This window comes from Aythya ferina, assembly GCF_964211825.1.
Source record: "Aythya ferina genome assembly, chromosome: 24".
NCBI lineage: Eukaryota > Metazoa > Chordata > Aves > Anseriformes > Anatidae > Aythya > Aythya ferina.
The window spans coordinates 554,339-572,649 of NC_140322.1; the positions used below are offsets into that span (position 1 = coordinate 554,339).

Below are 18,311 nucleotides of genomic sequence, written 5' to 3' on the forward strand. Positions count from 1 at the left end.
GTGGCACCGAGCACAGCCACCCGCCTGCAGCTCCTGCCCTGGGGCCCGTCCCGGTGAGGGCAGCCCCCCCCCTCCCCCCCGTTACCCACCTCCAGCCCAGGGGGGCTCGGTTCAGAGGCTGAGCCCCTCGCTGCTTCCCAAGCAAACGCACAGGGGCAGCACGGGATGTAAGCGCCAGCTCCCACACTGAAAATGAATCCTGCCCAGTCCCACACAGAAAACAAGATAAATTTATTCCTTCTTTCCATTAAAAGAGGCAAACAATGCCTGCAGTAATATTTTAAAAACATTTTCAGTTCCAGAGGCAGACAAAGTCCACTCCCTCCAAATTAAAAAAGTTAAAACGTTCATCGGTGCACAGAGATTTCTCCCCAACCCCTCAAGGTTTTATTCCCGGCAGCCAGCAGAAGACGACAGCAGCAGAGGAAGAGCCCCGGGGGCTCCCCGCACCCCTGCACCACCGTGAGCTCTGTACGAGATCTACAGGACCAGCAGAGAGAAGGTGGAGAGCTACGAGTTTATTAAGATATACGATCAGAGAGCAAAGCCTCGGGACGTGATGCGCTTGCCAAAGGAGCGATGAGCAAAGGGCCACCACTGCCACCTGTCCCGGACAGCCCGGGGGCAGCCGGGGCCCTGCAGGTTCGAGGCCGCGGGGAAAGGCCCCAGGGAGCGGCTCCCCGCGGCCCCCAGCGCCCACCCGGCCGATTCCTGCCCGCTGGCCAGGAAGGGCGGCCCTCGGGCTGGGCCGGGAGGGGGGAGACTACTGGGAGCAACATAAATAGTACCGGTGGGCTAGGGGGGCAAGGGATTAATTAAAACCTTTTCATAATTTATTAGGAGGTTAAATAGTAAATAGTCTCTGGATTTCCCACTCTCAGCAGGTGCCAAGACTTCACATTTCCTCATGTCTGGAGATTCTGTACACCCTTCTTTTGACAGAAGACAAGGCCAGAAACGGGATGTCAGGGAGAAGGGAAGTGGGCTTGACACAGAGGAAGGGACAAGAATAAAAGATAAAATACTGTGCTGTCATCTTGTGCAGATCGAAGCCTCTCCCAGCAGCTGCAGCCTCCGCAGAGTTCAAGGGACCTGGGCTGTTCGGGTACCTGCTTCCCCTTCAGTGCCACTTCCCCACGAGAGGGAATTTCCCAGCTCTGCGCTGCAAACTTATCTCCGAGAGAATCTATTTTTAAAAGCTTTGATAGTCTTTGCCATCATGGGTGCAATTTCTGCAAAAGAGAAGAAAAGGAAACCAACGTTAAAGCGGAGGTGAGGCGAGGAAAGCAGACGGGAGGCGTGCAGCGCTGTGCCCTGACGGCTCCCGTCCTATTTTCGGGTCTCAGACCCAGGAGGGCCCACGCTGCTTTCGGCACCGCGGCAACAGAGCCTTGGTTAAACTCGCTGCTGCCTTCCCAGAGGAGCAGCACCACAGTGTCCTTATTACAGAGCTGCATGGACACAAAGCACAGGGCAACGTGCAGGCTCCTGGCCTCGCTGGGACCCTTAGGGACAGGCTGATGCAGCCATCGGGGACAAGCAGGTGAGTAAGGCAGACACGTGGGAGCATCAGCTTCCTTAGGCGCTGCCAGGACTTTTGGAGAGCCCAAAAGCAAACCCAAACCTCCACACCCTGACTCCAGCTGCTTCCCTACGCTTCTTGTGAATGAAGTTTGAACAGGCTTCACCCTGCTCCCCCTCGTGGAGAGGGGAGGCTCCCGGCACCAACCCCCGGGCACAGCCTGCATTTCTCTGCAGCAGCAGATTCCTGCACGCCTAAGGGAGGAGCTGCAGACACCAGGGACATCCCGTGGCTGGTACTCACTCTTCACTGGTGGCTTCCTGGGGTCGTAGGAGGGGAAGGTGCTACCTGACGACGGGACAGAATGGGCACTGCTGGTGCTGGGCCCGTCGTAGGACTGCTCCTCGCTCACACGAGCGTGGCTTTTGCCAGATGTGCAGAAGACTGGTTTTACTCTGAAACGCAGAGACAGGACATTTCAGTGGAGGTGTTCCTGGGATTTGATGCAGCTGTTCACACACCAGCCCCACTGCTGACAGCAGCAAGGCTGCTATGGCATGGAGCCAGCACCAACCAGGACCTCAGCCCTTCCCAGCAAGAAAGAGGCTGTTACAGTCACAAGCTTACTGCAGAAAGATCCCCCAAACACACAATTTCCTTTCTTGCCAAGAGGCAGGGGTCAGGGGGAAGCTGGCAGAAGCCCAGAGGAGAAAAGGCCCCGAAGAGTCAGTGCTGCTGGGAAACACTCACTTGGTCTTCTCCGGCAGAAGAGCCCCTCCGGTCCCAAACTTCTCCTGTCGTCTCCGCACGTCCCGAGGTGGCTTCACCGCGGAGTTCACAAAGGCCATTTTGGCCACTCTGCCTACAGGAGTCCAGAAGGAAACAGTGCTGAGATCCAGCCTGACACAAAGCAGGCTCTTTGGTATCTGTCTCACTGCAGCAAGCTCCCAGCACCTTTCCCCAGCTCGTCCATCCCCAAAGCTCAGCTGAGAGCCTCCTCCTCAGGTCTGCACCCTTGCAGTCACACTGCCTGTGACGGGTCAGACCGAGGAGGCCACTCATTCTCATTTTGTTCACCAAAACAAGTTTGTCCTTGCTGTAAAACACTGCCCTGCCCACACCATGGGAGAGCTTTGGAGCCTGCTAAGCCATTAAGCACATGTTGGACAGGAGTTAAGCAACTCCTGACTTGGACTAGATTCAAAGCAGCCACCCTGAGAGACCTTCCCCACAAAGGACCCCCCAGCAGCATTCCCAGGCACCCGGCTGTTCCCCAGGCCCTTCAGCCCCACGCCACCTTTGGGCTTGTTGGCGTGAGCGGAGCCGATGTTCCGTGCCAGCATGAGCAGCCGCTGCTCCCGTGCGTCGTGCAGGCGGAGGTACATCTCCCGCCAGGACTCAAACTCCTCTGGCTTCTCGTTCTTGAAGTCTCGGAGACAGTGATTGTGCCACAGCTGATCCGTATCCTCGATCAGAACCTGAAACACACCCACGGGTAACCCGGGATCCTTCCTGACACCTCCGCTTCCCTGTCCCTGCCACCCCTCCCCTCCCTCAGCACCACTGCAGCACCACAGCAGGCGGGGGGCTTGGGGCCAGCCCGCAGCAGATGGCAAATCTGGGAAGTTGTGACTCGAGCAGGAGAATTCACACGTTTGGAGCACGTTGTTCTTTGCCATTCTGCTACCACAGACAGGACAGAACAGCTCGTCCGCGTGTCAGCATCCCTGCCCCAGGCCAAGGCACTCACATGATTGCATTCCTCGATGCGGTACAGTTGCTCTGGGGTGCATCTCTCCAACACTGGCTCCAGCACTGAGAAAGGGACACCACCCACTTCATAGATCGCTAGAGAGAAGCAAGACGCACACAGTATTTATCCCGCTCCTTCCTTGCCAAGGAAAGGGCTCGATACCCTGACACGCAGTAGAAAAGCCAGCAGTGCCGCACGCTGCCACCCAGCACGGGGGGAGGGAAAAGGAACTGCAGGTGTGACACACACGAGGCACCGGGACTTCAGTGGGGAGCGAGGGCAGGGTGAGGAGCACAGAGCAGGAACCGTACTCACAGTCGATGTTGTTGCTGAGGACCCTGATGCACTGCTCGTGCAGAGTCATCATCTTCGGGAGGTAGGCGGTTTTGGAGCCCGAGTACACCTGCATCTTCGAATTCAGCCGTCGGCCCGTGAAGCCTGCCTCGCTCTCCTCCACTGGCGAGGACACTGCTGGAAGGAGCAAGGCTCGGAGTGAGGAAGGCACAGAGGAACGAAGCTCCCACCCCGACGAACGGCACAGGGGACGAGCCAGAGCCAGCCAGAAGCAGACTGATGGACCCAACAAGGACCGAGCCCTCCAGGAGCCCTGCCACCAGTTCAGGGAGAGCGAGGCCAAAGCCCCAGTGAGGGTCAGCAAATATCTCCCGGAGGTGGTCGGGCAGGGGGAGCAGAGGAGCTCCGAAGGCCCCTCTGAGGCGTTCGACTGCTCCAGCCCAGGCTCCGGGCATCAGACAGGGCACCGGCCCCCAGCACGAAGAGCTGAGCCCAGCTGCCACCCTCCCCCTGCCTGCAGCCCGTCCCAAACCCATTTCCTCCCACCCTACCTTTCCTTTTCGTCTGGGAGCAGGTGATGGACTCGATTGAGGGGAGAGGGCGGTAGTTGGCCTGGATGGGGGGCAGCGGGATGTCTGGCAACGTTGGCACCACATCTAAGAGGATCTGGGGGGAGAGGACAGACACGCAGTAAGCCGTGAGCGTTAGGCCCTGCCAGCGCAGCCCAGCAGGACCTGCACTCAGTTTGGTGCCCCAGGTAAGCACGGCGCTGCTCAGCCGGCTCCAGGGAGCAGCCCGGGCGGGCTGTGCTCCTGCCACATCGCTGTGACGGCCTGCGCTGCCACACGGAGCCAAAATGCAGGACAGGAACCACCCAGAACCCTCTGGTAACAGCCTCACCTGCTGAATTCAGCACTGAAGGACTCTGACAAGAGCCCCAGTCAGATGAACAATGCAAAGGTTTAAAAAAACACAACAAAAACACAGAAGAGGAGGCTGCCCAAAGCTCCTGACCCAAGCACTCGCTCACTTGTCCCGTCTCTTTCCTTCCTCCTCCCCTCCTGCAGAAGGTTCAGCAGTGGCGGAGGGGAGGGGAACCTCACGCACCGGGGGAAAAGCTGGAGCCTCTGCACTGAATGCTTGTTAGAACGAACGGCAAGGGAGGATTGTGAAATGCTGCTAAGATTAACACTTTTGGAGGAGTTTACTCCAAAAAGTTTCAAAGGTGAGTAAAAAGGCTAAGTAGGAATGGTTTTACACTCTAACCCGTGCTTCTACACACAGCCTTGGCACCCAGGAGGCAAGGAACAGACAGAAGCACGCCTTGGTTGCCAGGTTCTCACACAGGGTCAGGCTTCTAGAACCAGCTGCATTGTATCACCAATTCTCCCATTTCTTCGGACCAACAGATTTAGTCAACAAAACTGCCATATTGACGAAGATAACACCAACTGACAGTTTTAGCCCGATGCACAGCACTGCCCAGCACCTCGGGGGGAGATAACGAGCCCCAGACAGCAGAGGGCCGAGGACAGCCGACCCCGACCCCACCTGTGTCACTCCCCTGGGATCCTTCCCAGCCTTACCCTGTTTGGTTTAGGAGCCTCTGGTTGTTTCTTCTCTGCCTTTTTCTCACTCGTCCGTTTGTGGCTTGGGCTCTTCCGACTCGAGCTCGAGCTCTTGGTACTGGCTTTGGATCCGTTCTGTTTGCTGTGCCCTTGGTCTTTGTCCCCGGCTGGCACGGAGGGCTTGGCCACTTTCTTTTTCTTTTTCTGGGGCTGGTCGTAACTGAGGTACGACTCAAAGGACATCGTGGGTTGTTCAAACTCATCCTCCACTTCCCCTTCCCCAAAATTTGAGGAAAAGCCCACAGATTTTTTGTCCGCCTCAGAGGCTTTGTGCTTCCCCTCGGAAGTTTTTAAGCTCCCAGAACCCCCCTTCTCTTTCACCCTGTTTGAGGAGTCACTCTCAGCTTTCCGTTTCTCCCGCTCCCTGCTCGATGTCTCCAGGCCCGGCTTGGATTTTTCCACCTTGCTTTTCTCGGGGTCCTGGTGCTTCCTCTTCTTCACGTGGTTGTCCGGGGACTCTTCCAGGTGCGGCTGCACGTGCAGCTTCTCCTTCCTGGAGGAGCTGCTTTCTCGGCCCTTCTCCTTCCTGGTGCCGTCCGACGTCCTCTGCTTCTCCTTGCTGCACCCCGCCACGGGGCTCTCTCGGAGCTGCTCTTTAAAGGCCGCCTTGTGCGACCTTTCCGGGCTGAAGGCAGAGGTCCTGTCCTCCAGCCGACCGTCGAGTCGCTGCCTCTCCTTGTGAGAAGCCTTGTGCTCTTTGTTCCGACTCACGCTCCCTTTGTCGTGGGACTCCCCGGGGTTCCTCTCTCGGCCTCCCCCAAGCTTCTCCTGAAAGCCGTGGCCTTTCCCAGCCTTCTGATGAAATCCCGCAGGTTCTTCCTGCTCCTCGGAGGCGTACGGGTCTGTGTCCATGTCCTGAGGGCTCTCGCTGGGCGCAGGAGACGCAGCGTGTCCATAGTCTGAGTACTCTTGATCTGAAGAGAGCACTGGGGAAGATCTGCTCCATCCCTTATCCTCCTGGCTGCTATAGTCATAAGTCTCGTGGGCCCTCTCAGGCCCCGAATACCTTTTGGACTTCTTTTCCCTGTGGTCTGGGCTATAGGACTGGCTGCAGGAGGGCTGGAAAGGCTCGGAATAGTCCTGGTCGTGTTCCTCATCCTCCCTGGGGGAAGGTTCTCGTTTTTTCCTTGAGCTGTTCCTCTCGTAGTCACGGTCTTCAGAGTCCAGGTTATTCCTAAAGGGGTGGGAGAACAAACGAGTTAGGGAAAGGTCTCAGTGTGAACGAAAAGAGCTACACCACGGACAGCAGGGCTGGGAATCTGCTCGAGGGGACTAAAATTGGGTTTGGCACTTCTGTGGCAGGAGCATTCCTGTCCCTGTCATGGCACTGCTCAGGGCTTTAGGAACTACACGTCTGGAGCAGGAGTTGGGGAAGCACTTCTATTAGGGCCAGAGACGAGCAAGGACAAACGTGCACGAGACCTCTCAGCGCCCACACAGCCCAGTGCACGCACAGAGCACGGCCTCCAGGTCACCACTGAAAGCCTGCAGGGATACCGGAGCCGCCCAAGCCACCGTGAGTAACCGGCTCTTTATCAGCCACACTGAAACGATCCCACTGCAGCTTTCAGCACGGCTTTGTCACCGCGGTGTGGCTGCTGGCCTCAGCTTTCCTTTTCCACAGGATTCAGGCACACAGGAGCCTTCTCCCAGAGCCAGCCGCTGCCCTGGGCCTGGAACTCCCTCCCCTCTCCTGGACACAGTGAAGCGGGCAGGGAGCTGACTGCACCTCCTGCCTCAGCGAGGGCCTCTCTCGGCCTCTGCCGTTAATCTCCCCATCAAACTGCTCTCACGTGAAATTGGGGCCCTGCCTTCCCTCCGAGCTGCAGCTGCCAGAACCCAGCGCCCCGTGGCTGCCGCGGGCAGGAGCTGTACCCCGAGCCCAGGCAGAAGGGCCCGCAGAGCTCTCACACTACAAGCTCTGCCAGAGCAGTTCCTAACCTCCACTGCAAAGCCTCCGCAGAGCTCACCGTGCAGCCAACCGAGCGGGCTCACCCACCTGTCTGCCTCCTGCGGGACCGGCACCAGCTTCTTCCACCTGGCCACCAGGTTCTTGGCGAAGTCTCCCACCAGCTCGTGTTTCCGCAGGCCGTTCACTGTCTTCCCCACGCCCGTCTCCTTCAGAGAGAGCCAAGACATGAATTCACCCCGGCACAACCCATCCTCACCTCCGCTGAGCGTCCTACCAAGCGCTACCTATCCCCGCCAGGCAGAACCGAGCTTCCCTGCAGGAGCAGCACAGGCACCACGCAACGCGGTACGGTTTCAGCAGACATTGTACACTTTACTACAGTTCTGTAAAGGAAACAAGTCTGCCTTAATCAAACGCTCATGAATTAGTTTAATAAGCTACCTTCCTATTTCCCATAACTGTTTGAAGGCACTGATGCTTCCAGGGCTTCGCAGCTCCTACCGGTGACCGGAGTGGCACGGAGTTAGGGACTGCTCTGCCCCCCACGCCCTGATCCAGCTTTTGGGAGACCAGAACCACGCCCTGCCCCCCGCGGCCCCGCACTCGCTTTGTGCCTGGCGTTGTGAGAACCCAACCAGCAGCAGCTCTGGGACCCCGCGTTGCAGCAGGAGGCTCGTGCAGCGCGCCCTGCTCCAGGAGTGCAGCTACCGGCACCCGGCAGACACGGTGAGAGCACGAGGGGTTTCACAGCTCTTACCACGAGGATATCAACCGTGATGGGCAGCTCCGACAGCCTCTTCAGACTTTTCAGCAGCTGCAGAGACAAGAAGGGAAGGGTTCAGGCTTGTCACAGAGCCACAGACTGTGATGGGAAGGGAATAAAGCCCTGCCCTGCACGGGAGCTCGTCGCACGGACCCGAGCAGCAGGCGGCTGGTCACTGCCTCCAAACCAAGCCCCCAGGGAGCTGAACACAGGGACAAACCGTAAAGAAATCGTCTCTTCACCTGGGAGAGCCTCTGAGAACCTTGGAACACCCAGGTCGGAGCCCTTCCTACACAGAGGACGGCATCCTGGCTGGCTTACGGCACGGGGAGCAGAGGCACCACACACCACCCCCAGAACACTGCTGAGAATCAGGTCCCTTGGCAAGGGGAGGGGGAAAGTGACACAGGTGAGACCTTCCCGGAGCTCTGCAAACTGGGGAGGATTTCCAGATGGTCTTGAAGACCTCAGGAACCCCCCAGCTCCTCTGCGGACGCTCCCTGGGCCGGCACCGCTGGCAGCCCCTCAGCTCTCAGCTGCTGCCTGCAGGCAGCCGAGCCCTTGCAGCCCCCTCCTTTCCCTTCCCCAAGCCCCAGAGCAGGACGCCAGCTCCCGTCCCGAGGCCCTGCCTGTCCCCACGCTGCCCCACACGCTGGGCACGCTGCTGCTGCCTCTGCATGGGCGGCTCCGTGTCAGCGCCAAGTGCCCACACCTGCACCAGGAGTGCTCACACAGCTCGGTGCCGGCAGAACTCTCGGCCAGGCTGCAAACCTGGGGGTGCTGCAGGAAACCCGGCATTTGGTGCCCGCACTGCCCGTACGGCACCGAGCTGACGGCCGTGACACCGGACCTGCCCTGGCACCAGTGCAGGAGCCCGGCCCGGCAGCACCAGGCAGGGACGGGGCTGGGAAACCCAGCGCAGGGCAAAGCTCGGCTCAATCAGCCAAAAACTGAAGCTGTACAAACCGCGTGCAGGTACTCCCAGCTGACAGAGCTTTACCGTGGGCAGATCGGTTCCTCCCTCCAGCAGCCGCTCAGCCCCTGGCGCTCCTCTCACAGGGGCCGGTCCCCAACCAGCACAGCCCGGTGTCCCCCCCCCCCCCCTCCTGCCCACTCTGCCTCTGCCCCCCCCCAACCCCGGCACCCCCCTGCTGGGGGCAGAGACCACCCCGGGGCAGCCCAGGTGCCCAGCCCCCCGGGCACCCCGTCCGAGCCACGTTGGCAGCGCCCGGTGCCGTTTTCCCAGCTCGGTCCCCACAGACCCCACCCGGCACCCTGCCACCCCCCCCCAGCCCCGCACGGCACCGGGCACAGCTCCGGCAGCGCCGCGAGAGGCCGGGACCGGGCCGGGCCGGGCCCCCCCCGGGCAGAGACGGGCCCGGGGGCGCCGGGGGGCGGCCGGTTCGGCCCCGCAGCTCGCAGGGCCCCAGGGGCGGCCGCGGGGCACCGGGAGCGGGGCTCCGGGAGGGGCCCGGCAGCACCCCCGGGGCCTCCCAGGACCCCCCCCCCGCCGGGGCCCGGCCCCGCTCCGCCCGGGGCCGCCGCCTCCCGCGGCCCCCGGCCCCGCCGCGCCCCGGGCTCAGCCCCGCCGCCCCCCCCGGGTCATCGCCCGCCGCCCCCGGCCCCCCCCGGCCCCCTCCCCCGGCACCTTCTTGGGCTCGGAGCTCCCCGCGAGCCGCGACTGCAGCCGGCCCACGACTTCCAGCACCGACTCCGCCATGTTGACTGCTGGCCGGGCCGCGGCGCCGGAAGCGGCTTCACCGCCCGCTCGCCACACGGCGCCTCCCGGCCGCCGCCGCCATCTTGGGTGCGGGCGGGAAGCGGAAGTGGCGTCGCGCTGCCCGGCGGCGGCGGCCATGGCGGCTGAGGGCAGAGCCGCCACGGCGCCATCTTGGGGCCTGGCGCCACGGCGGGGGCTGGCAGCGGGCGGGGAGAGCGCGGCCCCGCCCCCAACAGCGCCAAGGGGCGGGGCACGGGGAGGGGGCGGGGCCTGGGCCCGGAGCTGCCCCCCCCGGGTCCTGCGCGGGGCCCGCGGGCAGCTCTGCCCCCCGCTCCCTGCTCACCTCCTGCAAGGGGCTTTTACCAAATTTTCTCCTTTCTCCGTGGTTTTGTGGAGGTGTCTGAATGCCGGGAGGAGCACACGGTGCCCCCCGCTCCGTGCCCAGCCTTAACCACCCGCGGGGTGCTCGGTTACCCCGTGCGTTGGGGCTGAGGCCACTGCCAAGCTTCAGACCGGGATCTGGGAACACTCAAGAGCTGGATGGGTTTTTTTTTGTAGTCAATTTTCTCCCCTTTTACCTTTCTCAGGGCATTTCTCTGCAGTGCCCGTGCCGTAGGGCAGTACAGAGGCAGAGAGCACAACCAGTGCAGGCCCAACACCCGCTCCTCGGGGCCGGGAGCCTCCCTCAAGCACTCGGTGTCGCAGCCCCCCTCGTCCTGCTGCCCCAGTGCACGTCCCAGCAGCTTCCCAGCTCAGAAGAGCCCCCACAAAGCGCACACCAGGAGTTTGGGAGTTATAAAACTTTATTTGCTTTTTGGTAACAGGAGCTCTTCATTTGCCGGGAAGGATGATGCCATCGTACTGCGAGGAAAGGAGAAAGAACCACGTGAGGCAGGGAGAGGCACGGCCCCCCGGGGAAAAACGGGCACCAGCTGCACCCCAAGCAGGCAGCCTGGAGGTTCAGCACCCCCTGAGCTAACCGCCCCGCTGTGAGTTTCTCAGGGGGGCTTTGTTCAGAAGAGCACTGCTCCCCGCTCACCAGGCCAGCCAAGCAAGTTGGATCTGACCAGAATTAACTCAGCCCCATTCCAGCCCCTCATCTGGGGGTTCACAGAACTGAGCTGAGGTGTGGAGCAGAGCTCAGCAGGAGCAGGCTGGGTTCCCCCTCTGCAGGGCAGGACCAGTGCAGCTCGGAGCAGTGTGGCTCATGAAGAGCTACCAGACCGGCTGCTCACCCCTTCCACCTCTTCAAAAAAAAAAAGGAAAAAAGCCACCAGCAGCCCATTTCCACGAATCTCAACCTTTTGGCATCTCCCACTCACAATCCAGGCAGGGAGAGCTGCGGGCAGCCAAACCCCAGCACAGGTTTTATTGGGTTGCTCCATCCGAACCATTCAGCAGCGATTAACGTCCTGCCCAGAGCCTCGCTGCACCCCCTCCGCAGGGAAGGGCACAGCAGCCACGCGTTTTGCTGACACTTGCTGGGATCTCTCGGGCTGGAAGCCACGAGGCCGGGCCCTACCTTCTGCTGAAACCAGCGCATGGCTTCCTCCTTCCCGATCCTGTGCTTGGCCCCGATGTTGCCGGTTCTGCGCTTCTTGTCAGCGATGCTGAAACCAGGCCTGCCCAGCACCTGCCAGGAGAGCAGCGGCACCGTGTCATTCTGGCATTGATTTGCTTCATTAACACAAGCACAGTGCTAGGAAGGAAGCCCAGAGCTCCCAAACCAGTGACATCTCACTCTCTGGGTCATGTTCAGGACTTAAAGCATCATCTTCCCCAGCCCCAACGTAAACTGAAGTGTGAGCAACTCCAAGCAGGCAGCTGAGCCCACGGGGGCAGCTCCTCGGCCGGACAGCCCCGCACACAGACACGGCTAACCCAACGTGCGCGGGGCAGACGCGCTGCTCCACACCCTCAGGGCTCAGCTCTCCAGCAGAGGCACACGGAGCAGTGCAGAGCAGGGAACAGCTCCACGGGGCAGAGCAGGAGGAGAGCTCAACGTGCCAGCCACTGCTGTCTGCCCCCCACCACCTCGTGAACCGGGGAGCAGAGCAGGCACAGCCCCGTCCTTCAGCCTCGAAGTCCCCTCCCGCAGTCCCCACACTGCTGCTTTTCCCTTCCTAACCTCCTGGCACTTTTCCCTGTATTTGTCTCTGCAGACACCACGGATCGGGGGTCTCACAGCAGCCCCGTGAGCCCCAGCTGAGGCACGGCTTCTGTTGACACCTTTCCACCTTCCAGCAGCGTTAACAAGAGCCAACTGCCAGCCTAGGTTCCCTTCAGCAGCTTTCACACAAACCCGCAGAACACAAAGTGGGGGATACGCACCACGTAGAAGTCCAAGCCGTAGATACCGATACTGGGATCGTATTTGATGCCCAGGTCGATGTGCTCCTGTATGCCAAAGCCAAAGTTCCCAGTGTCTGAGAAGTTGTTTTTTCTCAACTCATATTCTCGCACCTGAAACACGGGTTACCGGTCAGCATTTTGTTATTGACTGCAGACAAGTCCTGCGTGTTCTAACTGCTACCAGACCCACAACTTGCTTATGTGCTGTTAAGCCTTCACCCCCAAAATTTTTATCCCACAGCGTGCTCAGGAGGCACAGCAGCAAAGATAAAATCTCCACAGATAGCAGCAACTGCACCAACCCGCTCTTAAACAAGGAAGGAACAGCAGCCAAGCAGAGAACCAAGGCAAACCCAGCAGCCTGGGGATCAGAGATGCCGCCCCAACCCTTAAATCCACAACTGACCTGTAACTAGGCCAGCTGCAGCATTTCAAGGCCTCTTTTCAGCCGATAACAGTTTAAGTTTTGTTCTTTCACAAGCCAAAGACCCGGCCCCACCGCTCACCTTTAACCCCTTCTCCAGAATCTCCTCTGCTTTGGCCCCACGAACCGTGCAATGAACGGCAATCTTCTCGTTCCTCCTGATGCCGAAGGACCTGACGGTGTACCGCGCTGCGGGCAGCAACAACGACACTCAGAGGCTGCTCCGAGAATCCCCTCCTGGGGACTCGGAGCTGGCTCACAGGCACCTGGGAAATCACTGAGAAGCAAAAAGCCCCGCGACAACGGGAAATCCTGTGCGACGGGGGCAGAGCTGCAGCCACCCCCGGCCTGACGGGCACAGCCCCGAGCTGCCCGGCCCCCAGCCCGCCCCGGCAGGCCGAGGAGCACCGAGAAGCAGCCCCGGGGGCCCGCAGCAGCCCCCCCCCCGGTGCTCGCTCACCCTTGGAGAAGACGGGGGTCTGCCCGGTCAGCTGCTCCAGCACCTTGGCGGCGCGGGTGAGGCGGTCGCCGCTCTCCCCGACGCAGATGTTGAGGCACAGCTTGCGGATGCGCAGCTCGCGCATGGGGTTCTCCTTCTCACCCTGGTCTTGCTACGGAGAAACGGCGGCGGGGTCAGGCCGGCACCGGGCACAGGGCCCGGCCGCTCCCCGCCCCCGCGGCCTACCCATGGCGGCCGGCCCCGCGGGGCTCCCCGCCGGCCCCTTCCCTCCCCGCTCCCTCCCCGCGGCTCCCCCCGCTCCCTCCCGTCGGGCGGCGGCGCGGAGAGGCCCCGCCGAGGGCGGATGGCGGCGGATGGCGGCTGCAGGCCCGGCCCGGCCCGCGGCGGCCGCTACTCACCGCCATGGCGGAGGCGGGGAAGAGGCGGGCCCCGCCCCGCCGCGGGGCCTTATGGGGCGGCAGCGCCCCCTGGCGGCCGGAGGCCGGCCCCGCCCCCCCCTCCCGGGCTCGTTGCCCGGCAACCGCGCGCCCCCGCCGCCATTTCGTGAGGCGGCGGCGCGGGGACGCGCCCCGGGGGGGGACCCTGAGGGTCCCGGGGGAGCTGGGGGGGTCCCGCAGGGTCCTGGGGGCGCTTTGTGCCCCCCCCCAGCACCCCCCTGCCCTGTGGGGCCGCCGGGATCCTCAGGACCTGGCACTGGGACCCCCCCCCCCCCCCCGGCCCCCCGCCACGCCCCCCCGGGGGCTGTGGGCGGGAACCGCCACGCGCAGCCGCTGCCGGCCCCGCCCACCGACACAGGCCCCGCCCTCGATCCGCTCAGACCCCGCCCACACACTCAATCCACGCCCCATCGTCAAGCCCCGCCCATCTCCTCAGGCCACGCCCCCCGTTCTGCTCAGACCACGCCCGCCGCCGCATGACCAGCGCGCCGCGCGTGTCACGTGACCATTCAAGATGGCGGCGCTCGGTGTGGTGGTGCCGCTGCTGCTGGGGCTGGGCCTGGGCCTGGGCCTCGCGGCCCCGCCCGTGGTGCTGTGGCACGGCATGGGTGGGTGGGCACCGCACGGCTCCGGGGCGGCTCCGGGACCTTACCGGGCCGAGCCGGGCCGTGACAGCGCCGTTCCCTTGCAGGTGACAGCTGCTGCAACCCCCGCAGCATGGGCTACATCCGCGGGCTGCTGCAGCGCCGCCTGCCCGGCACCTACGTGCTGTCCCTGCGCCTCGGAGCCTCGGCCCTGCAGGTAGCGGGGGGGCTGAAGGGTGGGCGCAGGCCGAGACACGGCCCCGGGGGGGGCCGCAGGGGGGCCCCGGTAATTGGTGGTAATTGGGTACCCCCGGTAATTGGGTGCCTCGTGAGGGAACCGGCCGGACGGGTAGAAACCAACGGCACCGGGACAATCCCTGCAGGAAGGAGCTGGGGAAAAACAACCCCCGCCCCCGAATCGGGTCAGTGTGCGCAGCCCCTGCTGGGCGTCCTCATTAGCGCTGATTGGAACCGCCCCAGGCAGTGCAGGGCGTGGGGAACGCCCAGGCTAAAGCCTCGTCCAGGCACCCTGTGTGATTGCAAGGAACACACTGCACAGCTCCAGTGTGACAGACACAGGCTGCTGCTGCGCCTCTGTGTCTGTTCTGCGGAGCCTCACTAAGTTTCTTTACGTGGTCTGTCAGAGTAAGGAGCAGTGTGTGTTATTCACTGGGACCTGGAAAGGGCAGGTGGGGGTTGGTCTGTACATAACGTGTGTAAAACACGATCTGAAGGAGCTGAAATTGGGAAGAAATTTGGGGAAGTGTCCCTGCTCTGGAGGAGGCAGTTTTGCAGGCAGAGCAGGAAGAAAGCTGTGCTGATGGGAAGTCTCAGGGCCTGAATTCTGTTTCCATCATCTTGTGAAGGTGAAGGGCTCTTTCACAAGTGGAGCTTTTAGTGCTCAGTTTGCAGAAATGAAAATAACCTAAGCCATGGTAAAGGTACCAGCTGTGCTTCCTCATCTGGCTGCCAGGACGTGGAGAACAGCTTCTTCATGAACGCGAACGACCAAGTGAGGGAGGTGTGCGGGCAGCTCGCCGCGGACCCTCACCTGAAAGGAGGCTACAACGCCATCGGCTTCTCCCAGGGAGGGCAGTTCCTGTAAGCTGACGTTTCTGTTCTGCCCCCAGTGCTTTTGGGGGGGGGGGGTCGGTTTTGATTTTAAATTCTCCTGAACTACTGAGCGGATGTAGATGGACAAATCCCTTCCTAAAGGCAGGAGCCCTCTAAAGGAGGGGAGACTCCAGAAGGAGGCTGCAGCAAGGCGTGATTCTCCAGGCAAACATGGCCCCGGTGCCTGAGCCCACGCTGAGCAGTGATCATGGCCGGGTGCTCGTGGTGCTGACTCGGTTCCTCCTTTCTCCGCAGGAGGGCGGTGGCCCAGAGGTGTCCTTCCCCTCCCATGCTCAATCTGATCTCCGTTGGGGGGCAGCACCAAGGTAGCGTCCTCTTACCCTGTCTTGGGATGGGCGGGGGGCTCTTGTTGGCAGCAGGAGCGAGGTGTGTGACCTCCTCCTGAGAAACAGCCGGAATCAGGCTGTCCCTTTGCTCTCTAAACACGGTGGCCGCCTTTGGCTCAGTTGTCATCTTCTGACTTGACTGGCACTGAGCAGGGAGGTTTGTAAGGAGATGGCTGCTCAGTAGGATTCCCACATGCTTTGGAAGCGCGTGGGGTTAGTTGTGCCTGGAGAAATGTCTGGGTACACAGCAAAGCCTCATGGTGCCACTGAACCTGCTGGGTCTCGGGGTGTTCTAAAACTGGCACGTGCAAGGCTGAAGCCCCGGGGAAGGAGAGGTGCTCTCAGCAGTGGACAGAAGAGGCAGCGTGAGGCGTATTTAGGGAGTGTGCAGGTGAGGGTAGCTGGGGATAGATCTCACGTGGTCTCCCCTGGGACGTCCCGTGGCTTGGGTCTCTTTCTCTGTAGCGTGGGGCAGGGGAGTTGTAGGGAACCATCCCCACACCTCCAGGGAAGGCGCGAGGCGAGCTGGAGAAACGTTCTGCCCCCCTGCATGCCCCCAGCCTCCAGAGCAGTAACCTCAGCCCAAGAACATCAGCCACTGCCTCAGCTCGTTAGTGCCCGGGGCAGGAGGGCTGTCTAACGAGATCGGGGGATTAACGGCCTCCTGATCCCCTGCTAATTCCTGCCACCCCTCCGTAAGAGGCCGGTTCTTTACCAGCCGGGGGGATTAAGGGATTGCAGCCCGGCTCAGCGGCTGTTACGTGATGTCCCCATCCCCCAGGCGTGTTCGGCTTCCCGCGCTGCCCCGGGGAGAGCTCCCACATCTGCGACTGGATCCGGAAGACGCTGGATCTGGGCGCCTACACGCCGGCTGTGCAGGAGCAGTGAGTTCCCTCGCCGGGCTGCAGAGGCGTGAGAAGCTCCGGGTTCCTGGTCTGATCTCTGGTTTCTCTTCCCAGTTTGGTGCAGGCGGAGTACTGGCACGACCCTTTGAGGGAGGAGGACTACAGGAAGAGCAGCATCTTCTTGGCTGACATTAACCAGGAGAGGGTACGCAGCTGCCCCGTGCGTTAATCCCAGCAGGGCAGCAGCAGCAGCGAGCTCCTTGGTGTTCTCCACGGAGTTCAAAGGGAGCGTTTTCTGCCCTGCACCCCAGGAGCGTACACGGTGCGTGCCCTGGCAGGTTTGTGACAGAAACCAGAGCCAGAGCAGCTCCTGGCACTGCTCCCTGGGAGGATGCACCAAGTGCCCGGCCCACCCGGCACCTTTCCCGGGGCGACCCCTCGCCCTCCCCTGGCAGGCAGCAGAGCTCCGGCCCCTTCTTACAGCCTGGGAACGGGGCTGAACGCCGTGAGCAGAGCAAAGGCAGAGCACAGCACAGCACAGCGCCTTCCTGCCTCCCAGGCTGGTGTGGGCTGGGGCTCCCTTCGCTGCTGCAACGTGGTTGGAGCAGGCGGGTTCCCTGGGGGAACTTCGTGGGGGCCGCTCAGCGACTCGGGCCTTTCTGTGCTGCTCTCACCCAGGGCGTCAATGAGACGTACAAGAAGAACCTGATGGCTCTGAAGAGGTTTGTGATGGTGAAATTTCTCAACGACACGATGGTCGACCCGCCGATCTCTGAGGTGAGGCAGCAGGGCAGGGGCTGCCGTCAGGCGGGTTTTGGTTCTTGCTCAGCTCTGCTCTGCCCTTCGGTGGCAGAGCTCTGAGGGGCAGGCTGAGCGCAGAGGAAGCCAGGAAGTCCGTTTTGCCTTCTGGGAGCCAGTCAGTGACTGTTCCCCTCTGTTTCTCCTGGCAGTGGTTTGGGTTTTACAAAAGTGGCCAAGCCAAGGAGACGATTCCGCTGAGGGAGACGCCGCTGTACACAGAGGTAGGTTCTGCTGCTGCAGAGCTTTCTGCAGGTGCCACTCGATTCCCCAGGAACGGTGTCCCCAGGGCCTCTAGGAGCTCTGAACCCCCCAGTCCTGCTCCTCTCACATCTCCGCTGATCCTGGGGCACGGCCTCCCCTTGCCAGGAGCCGTTTCCCTCCAGGCCGGTCCCTGGTGGTGGTTTCACACCTGGCTCACGATCCCTTTCCACAGGTGTTTAATGGGCTTTGCTTCTTTTTCAAGCCTTGTTGTAAACCAGAAGTGACCTTTTCCCCTCTCTGAGGAGAAACTTTAAGCTCAGAGGTGGAAGCTGCTCCAGCCTGCCAGCCCCTCGTGCTGCAGCAGCCTGTGGCTGGCAGCGCTGCTCCCTGAGGGGCTCCCTGAGGGGCTCCCCAGCTGCTGCTGCAGCCCTCGGGACGCTCTCAGCCCCCTTCTCTTTTCAGGACCGCCTCGGGCTGCAGGAGATGGACAAAGCCGGGAAGCTGCTGTTCCTGGGGGTGGAGGGGGAGCACCTGCAGTTCTCAGAGCAGTGGTTCTGTGCCACCATCCTCCCCTTCCTCCAGTGAGCCTGGGGGGAGGCACCGCGGGGGAGCACCTTGGGGGGCTCCCCGTAGTTAACGTGCACGAGCACTGCTGGACAAGGCTGCAGGGAGATGGGGGAAGGGGTGGGGGGGTGGGGAAATGAATCTCAGGGCTGAGCCCTGCACTGCTGCTGAAGCACTCCGTGCCCCAACCAGAGCAGTGGTCGGGCTGGGCAGGTGGTGAGGGTGAGAGAACCGAGCTGCTTGAGAGGTTGAAGTCCCAGCTCCCTGCTCCTCTCCAGAAGCACTGTCAGTATTAACCAGGCACTAGTGCAGGAACGCAGCCCCTCCTGAGGGGAGAACCCCATAGACTTAGGTGGCCGTACACAGGGGAGAGATCAGTCAGGCTGGGGAAAGAGACCACGTTTAGGGGGTTCTGGGGAAAGGGGAGTTTTAAGTGGGTATTAACAGCTTGAACCATTTTCAACTAATGGCTTCTTTTATGCACTTTTGTACAACTGAAACCAATAAAGACCTTTACATCCAACCACCTGACACAAGAGGTGCAGTGTGACAACTGCTGCCGTGAGTCAAGGAGAGCTGAGGAAAGGCCGG

General features: G+C 61.6%; 3 protein-coding genes across 4 annotated transcripts; 1 reads left to right on the top strand and 2 right to left on the bottom strand.

The window, feature by feature from the left end:
• Window positions 1-212: 212 nt before the first annotated feature.
• Window positions 213-9,856, bottom strand: ELOA (elongin A). 2 transcript variants are annotated; one of them, XM_084497016.1, is made up of 11 exons: window positions 9,521-9,856; window positions 7,867-7,923; window positions 7,197-7,315; window positions 5,156-6,371; window positions 4,121-4,235; window positions 3,591-3,746; window positions 3,273-3,370; window positions 2,820-3,000; window positions 2,273-2,384; window positions 1,826-1,977; window positions 213-1,232 (listed from the first exon to the last, which is right to left on the bottom strand). In XM_084497016.1, exons 1-11 carry the CDS (start codon window positions 9,728-9,730, stop codon window positions 1,171-1,173), a joined length of 2,478 nt encoding a protein of 825 aa, XP_084353142.1. In that variant the 5' UTR covers window positions 9,731-9,856; the 3' UTR covers window positions 213-1,170. The 2 variants fall into 2 exon arrangements, with proteins under 2 accessions (XP_084353142.1, XP_084353143.1); XM_084497017.1 differs by having other exon boundaries at window positions 3,591-3,743; window positions 9,521-9,763.
• Window positions 9,857-10,377: 521 nt separating this feature from the next.
• On the bottom strand, window positions 10,378-13,290 carry RPL11 (ribosomal protein L11). The gene is made up of 6 exons (XM_084497020.1): window positions 13,227-13,290; window positions 12,829-12,979; window positions 12,451-12,557; window positions 11,924-12,055; window positions 11,115-11,225; window positions 10,378-10,453 (listed from the first exon to the last, which is right to left on the bottom strand). The coding sequence occupies exons 1-6, from the start codon at window positions 13,230-13,232 to the stop codon at window positions 10,424-10,426; spliced, it is 537 nt and encodes a 178-aa protein (XP_084353146.1). The 5' UTR covers window positions 13,233-13,290; the 3' UTR covers window positions 10,378-10,423.
• A 465-nt stretch (window positions 13,291-13,755) lies between these two features.
• PPT1 (palmitoyl-protein thioesterase 1) lies at window positions 13,756-18,251 on the top strand. The gene is made up of 9 exons (XM_084497019.1): window positions 13,756-13,873; window positions 13,957-14,066; window positions 14,823-14,950; window positions 15,218-15,288; window positions 16,091-16,193; window positions 16,269-16,359; window positions 16,833-16,931; window positions 17,105-17,176; window positions 17,619-18,251. The coding sequence occupies exons 1-9, from the start codon at window positions 13,780-13,782 to the stop codon at window positions 17,739-17,741; spliced, it is 891 nt and encodes a 296-aa protein (XP_084353145.1). The 5' UTR covers window positions 13,756-13,779; the 3' UTR covers window positions 17,742-18,251.
• Window positions 18,252-18,311: the final 60 nt, after the last annotated feature.

What these genes read in the sequence shown, in the direction of transcription:
- RPL11 (XM_084497020.1), bottom strand. An exon ending in ACGGCTTGGACTTCTACGTG is followed by an intron (nt 11,226 to 11,923) that starts GTGCGTATCCCC and finishes CTCTCCTGGCAG; the next exon opens with GTGCTGGGCAGGCCTGGTTT. An exon ending in TGCGCTGGTTTCAGCAGAAG is followed by an intron (nt 10,454 to 11,114) that starts GTAGGGCCCGGC and finishes CTTTCCTCGCAG; the next exon opens with TACGATGGCATCATCCTTCC.
- ELOA (XM_084497016.1), bottom strand. Translation starts at nt 9,730, where the DNA reads ATGGCCGCCGCCGCCGGGCAGCGCGACGCCACTTCCGCTTCCCGCCCG. An exon ending in GTCCCGCAGGAGGCAGACAG is followed by an intron (nt 6,372 to 7,196) that starts GTGGGTGAGCCC and finishes CCACCCCTTTAG; the next exon opens with GAATAACCTGGACTCTGAAG. An exon ending in CTCCCAGACGAAAAGGAAAG is followed by an intron (nt 3,747 to 4,120) that starts GTAGGGTGGGAG and finishes TGCTCCTTCCAG; the next exon opens with CAGTGTCCTCGCCAGTGGAG.
- PPT1 (XM_084497019.1), top strand. Translation starts at nt 13,780, where the DNA reads ATGGCGGCGCTCGGTGTGGTGGTGCCGCTGCTGCTGGGGCTGGGCCTG. An exon ending in TCGACCCGCCGATCTCTGAG is followed by an intron (nt 16,932 to 17,104) that starts GTGAGGCAGCAG and finishes TTCTCCTGGCAG; the next exon opens with TGGTTTGGGTTTTACAAAAG. An exon ending in AGACGCCGCTGTACACAGAG is followed by an intron (nt 17,177 to 17,618) that starts GTAGGTTCTGCT and finishes TTCTCTTTTCAG; the next exon opens with GACCGCCTCGGGCTGCAGGA.